At 42.2% G+C, this 4,249-nt stretch overlaps 1 protein-coding gene across 1 annotated transcript; it reads right to left on the bottom strand.

Annotated features, from left to right (window-relative positions):
* Window positions 1-578: 578 nt before the first annotated feature.
* Window positions 579-1,547, bottom strand: LOC101662199 (olfactory receptor 11H6-like). The gene has a single exon (XM_004698861.1). The coding sequence runs from the start codon at window positions 1,545-1,547 to the stop codon at window positions 579-581; it is 969 nt and encodes a 322-aa protein (XP_004698918.1).
* Window positions 1,548-4,249: the final 2,702 nt, after the last annotated feature.

Genomic DNA, 4,249 nt, shown 5'->3' on the forward strand with positions numbered 1-4,249 from the left:
AATCCAATGCTCACAGAAGTAGCAACCAAGACATCAACTGACATATTGCCTTGGACAAATCTGCTGCAAAAATCCCTCTTTTAAGTGTTGAAGATTCAAGGTGTACCTGACCTAAGCCATGGCATTTTTTATTGCTTCTATGCTTGCGAAAGCTGGCCAACAAGTAAGAAAGACTCAAGAATTGATGCCTTTGAGTTCTGATTGGGGCCTCCTGGGGACTGCCATCAGGGTGAAGAACCTTGTGTTGGAAGACACCGAACTATCGTGCTCCTTTAAATGAGGACAGGGGACTTTGTTTCACTTCTTTGGACATATTGTCAGGAGGGACACATTTCCAGAGAAGGACATCGTACTCGGTGAAGCAAAAGGTCAGCCAAAGAGAGGAAGACCCTTAATAAGATGGACTGACGCAGTGGCTGCAACAATGGGCTCAAACATAGCAAGATTCTGAGAATGGCGCAGGCCTGACAAATGTTTCATTTTGTTGTTTATAGGGTTGCTATGAGTCCGGACTACAATCACAAGACGTTAGTTTACAACAATCCACGTAAGTCCCTTACATACATGAAATATGAATACTAGTTCTTGGGAGGCTGTCCCTGAGCAAATCTCAAAGTCCTAAATATTTTCCTCAGGGCCTCCTTCATCTCTTTATTCCGGAGACTGTAGATCAAGGGATTGAAAAGTGGAGTCAACACAGAATAAAACAAAGTCACAATTTTCTGTATCCCAGCTGGATTGCCTGATGTTGGACTCACATACATCACCATGATGGAGCCGTAGAACAGGGCTACCACGGCCAGGTGGGAGCCACAGGTTGAGAAGGCCTTGCGACGGCCTTCTGCGGAGGGAACCCTCAGTACAGCTCTGATCACCAGGGTATAGGAGCTGGTGATGAAGAGGAAAGTGGAGAAAATGAGGACAGAGTTAAAGACGGCACAGATGATCTCAGTGGCAGGCGCTGGCACACAGGAGAGCTTCATCAGGGGCCCTGGGTCACACAGGAAGTGGTCAATGGTATTGGGCCCACAAAAAGGCAGCCGGGAGATGAGATAAACTGGAAAGAGGAAACAGGAGAAGCCACATACCCAGCAGCAGGCTCCCATTCTGATGCAGCGTTGGACTGTCATGACAGAGGGGTAGTGCAGGGGCCTGCAGATGGCCAGGTACCTGTCATAGGCCATGACAGACAGGACAAAGGTCTCAGTGGTGCCCATGGAGAAGAAGAAATAGAACTGGAGGAAGCAGCCAGAAAAAGAGATGGTTTTGGTCTCGGAGAGAAAGTTGGCTAGCATATTGGGGACTGTGGAGGTGACATACCAGATCTCCAGAAAGGAGAAGTTGGCCAGCAAGATGTACATGGGGCTGTGAAGATGGTGGTCCCACCTGACAGCACACAGAATGCACACATTTCCAACCAGTGTCAGGACGTAAGTCACAGAGAAGAGTGTGAAGAGGAAGATCTGGATCTCTGAGGTGCAAGGGAAGCCAAGAAGAATGAACCCACTCACGGCGTCGGAGAGATTAGTGCCTCTCGAGCTTTGCATTTTCCTCCTCCCCAACTGCAATAATCAGACACGGACATTTTATAAACAACTACAGAACATTTCTGATGAAGATGGCCTCTAAATTTCTCAAAACTGGGTTCATAGCATAGTTTTAGATTACTAGAAGCTTTTCGGTCTTTTTTTTTTTTTTTGGGCCCAGGGTGTTCTTGGGAAGAACTGTGGGTATTGGTTCCTGTTGTCCCGGTATGAGAGTCATACTGCACTATAGGAGTTTCTTGACTGTAAACTTCATGGAAGCAGATCACTGAACTTTCTCCCCCGGTACAGTCGGTGGGTTTGAATTGCTAACCTTCAGGTTAGTAGTCTAAGGTGAACTGTTGGCACCAGCCAAGAACCTCTGGCTACTTACTAGAAATTTCTTCTTGGCCTGTTATTGTCCCTATGGCCCTTAGCTATCTTCCTTTGTCCAGTGTCCCTAGCATCACATAAAACAAGACACACACTCTCTTACCCTTCAGGGCTTTCCCATCTAGTTCAGAAAAATCAACCTGCAACACATTTATGTAAGGATTTATGTAATTTAAAATAATTATACAGTGCAAACTCTGGGGAAATATAAAGAATAAAATATCACAAGAACATAAGGCCTCAAAGAAAGGGTTTTTTTTTGTTTGTTTGGTGTGGTTTACTTTATAAACTCTTGTAATCTTTAATATTATCAGACACGTGCCTTTAGATGGCGTTCCTCTCCACATAAGAACTGGCAACACCAGCAAAGGGATAAGAATCATGACTTTTCATCAGTGGTTGCTTACAGCAAGGCCACTTTATATACTTATATATAAAATAATACGAGTATTTTCAAAGATGAAAGAAATGCCATAATATGTACTGTGGTTTTCTGTTAGTGTTTAATGTCACATGCACATTTCTCCAATGTAGCTCCTTATTTTTTGACTTGGTTCTTGTCATGGTTAAAAAAATGCCATGAAGGGTGTAAGCTACATGCAGAGTTCCTTTCAATGAACATGTTAAAATGCAGGTGACATGAATGGATGAGGGCAGAACGCAAATGACCTTGGTTCTCTCTTACCAGAAATAGACCCTAAGTGAAAGATGTAGTCCCCGTTGAAACGCATTAGGTGCCAGGAAAGTTCCTCACAGTGGTATTTACATACATTTTACTTCATAAAGTAAAAATAACCATAGCATTCTGTCATGGAAAGTCCTCTGAAATTTGAACGACATTCATTGATTCATTCTCACTCTTTACTTGCATTATCTGACATACTTATACTACAATTCCTCCTGGCCAACCCAACCTAAAAATGTTTTTCAGTGTTCTAGCTGAATTTTATTATTCTTTATAAAAGCATCCCTGTAGTTAGTTATAACAACAAAAACAATTTTGTGGGTTTAGCTTAGAAATGTCACATACTTATGAAGCTAAAACTCTAGGTTAATTTACTTTTCCAACCTTTCCATGTGCTCCACGCAGATCTGCTGTTATCATCCAAATACCAGGATGCTTCAAACCAGATGATTTTGTTGGATGCTCTTGTTTTTTTCGTTGATACTGACGCTTTTATAATCATTGATTTTGTCACATTTTCTGTTTTAGCTACGATATTGTGGCAACTAGTATGTGAGAATGGATAGCAATAATGCTTTTTGAGAAAGAATTAGCGAAGGAAAAGGAGAAAAAATTTTAGTCGAAGAATGTTTAACTAATAACATTGCCATTCCCTGTAGAAAGAGTTTATAAAACATTTTGTTGTTTGTTTTCATATAATCTGGGAAACATTACATTTTCATAATTTACAACTATATTTAATCACACATTATTCTATAATTAAAATTGATACTAAACTTTACTAAGGGCTTGGTGTGGCCTGGATTTGGGACGAGGTCAATGAGGGTCACAATGAGGTCAATGAGGTCAATGAGTCACGGCAGTGTGTGACACCAGCCCCGGTGACACCACTGAGTTTGGCTTTTTTTTTTTTTTTTTTAAGTTCTCTTTGAATATTCTTCTCATGAAATGCCGCTTCTGCATCCTGAATTTTTCTGTCCAATTTATTATTATTCAACATCATTACTTGATATTTAGCAGGGAATTTAAACCCAATTTGCTCAAGAATGAATTTTTGACCCCATGGTTCTCCATCTCAAGAATCGAGACCTCCATTTACTCAGTTGCGCAAGCCACACCTTTAGCCACATTCTTCTCACATCTTTTAATAATTCCTGTCCAAACCATCCACTAGTCCTCTAGACCTCACCTGTGAAGCATATTCGGAATTGGATCAGCTTTTACCATTGCCACCAGCTATCTAGTCTTCCATGGTGAAAAAGGGTTTCTAAATTGTCCACCACTTCCATTTTTGTATGTTCAGAGACTAAGACCCACAGAGCAGCTAGACTCACATGAAAAAATAATCTGACCCCTTCAAGCGTCAAATAAAACCCGCATTCCTTGCTGCGGGTTACAACGGCAGCCAGGCCCTCCTTCCTGCACTTGTTTTCTACGCCTCTTCAGGCCCTCACTCCACTCCAGCCACGACCCTGCCACGTGTGGCCCATGTGAAAGCCTGCAGTGCTTCCATGTCCCTCCCCACATGCATGTGCCTTCAGTTGTTAAGTTCTTTCAGGATTCTGGTAAAGTTCAGAGACAGCGAGGCCTTCCCCAATTGCTGTCTGTAACAAGACTTCAAACTGCTTCAGCTCAGTTTAGGTAGGGC

The sequence above is a fragment of the Echinops telfairi genome, unplaced genomic scaffold (genome assembly GCF_000313985.2).
Source record: "Echinops telfairi isolate 266 unplaced genomic scaffold, ASM31398v2 ScPeMD7_18;HRSCAF=68, whole genome shotgun sequence".
In the NCBI taxonomy this organism is placed as follows: domain Eukaryota; kingdom Metazoa; phylum Chordata; class Mammalia; order Afrosoricida; family Tenrecidae; genus Echinops; species Echinops telfairi.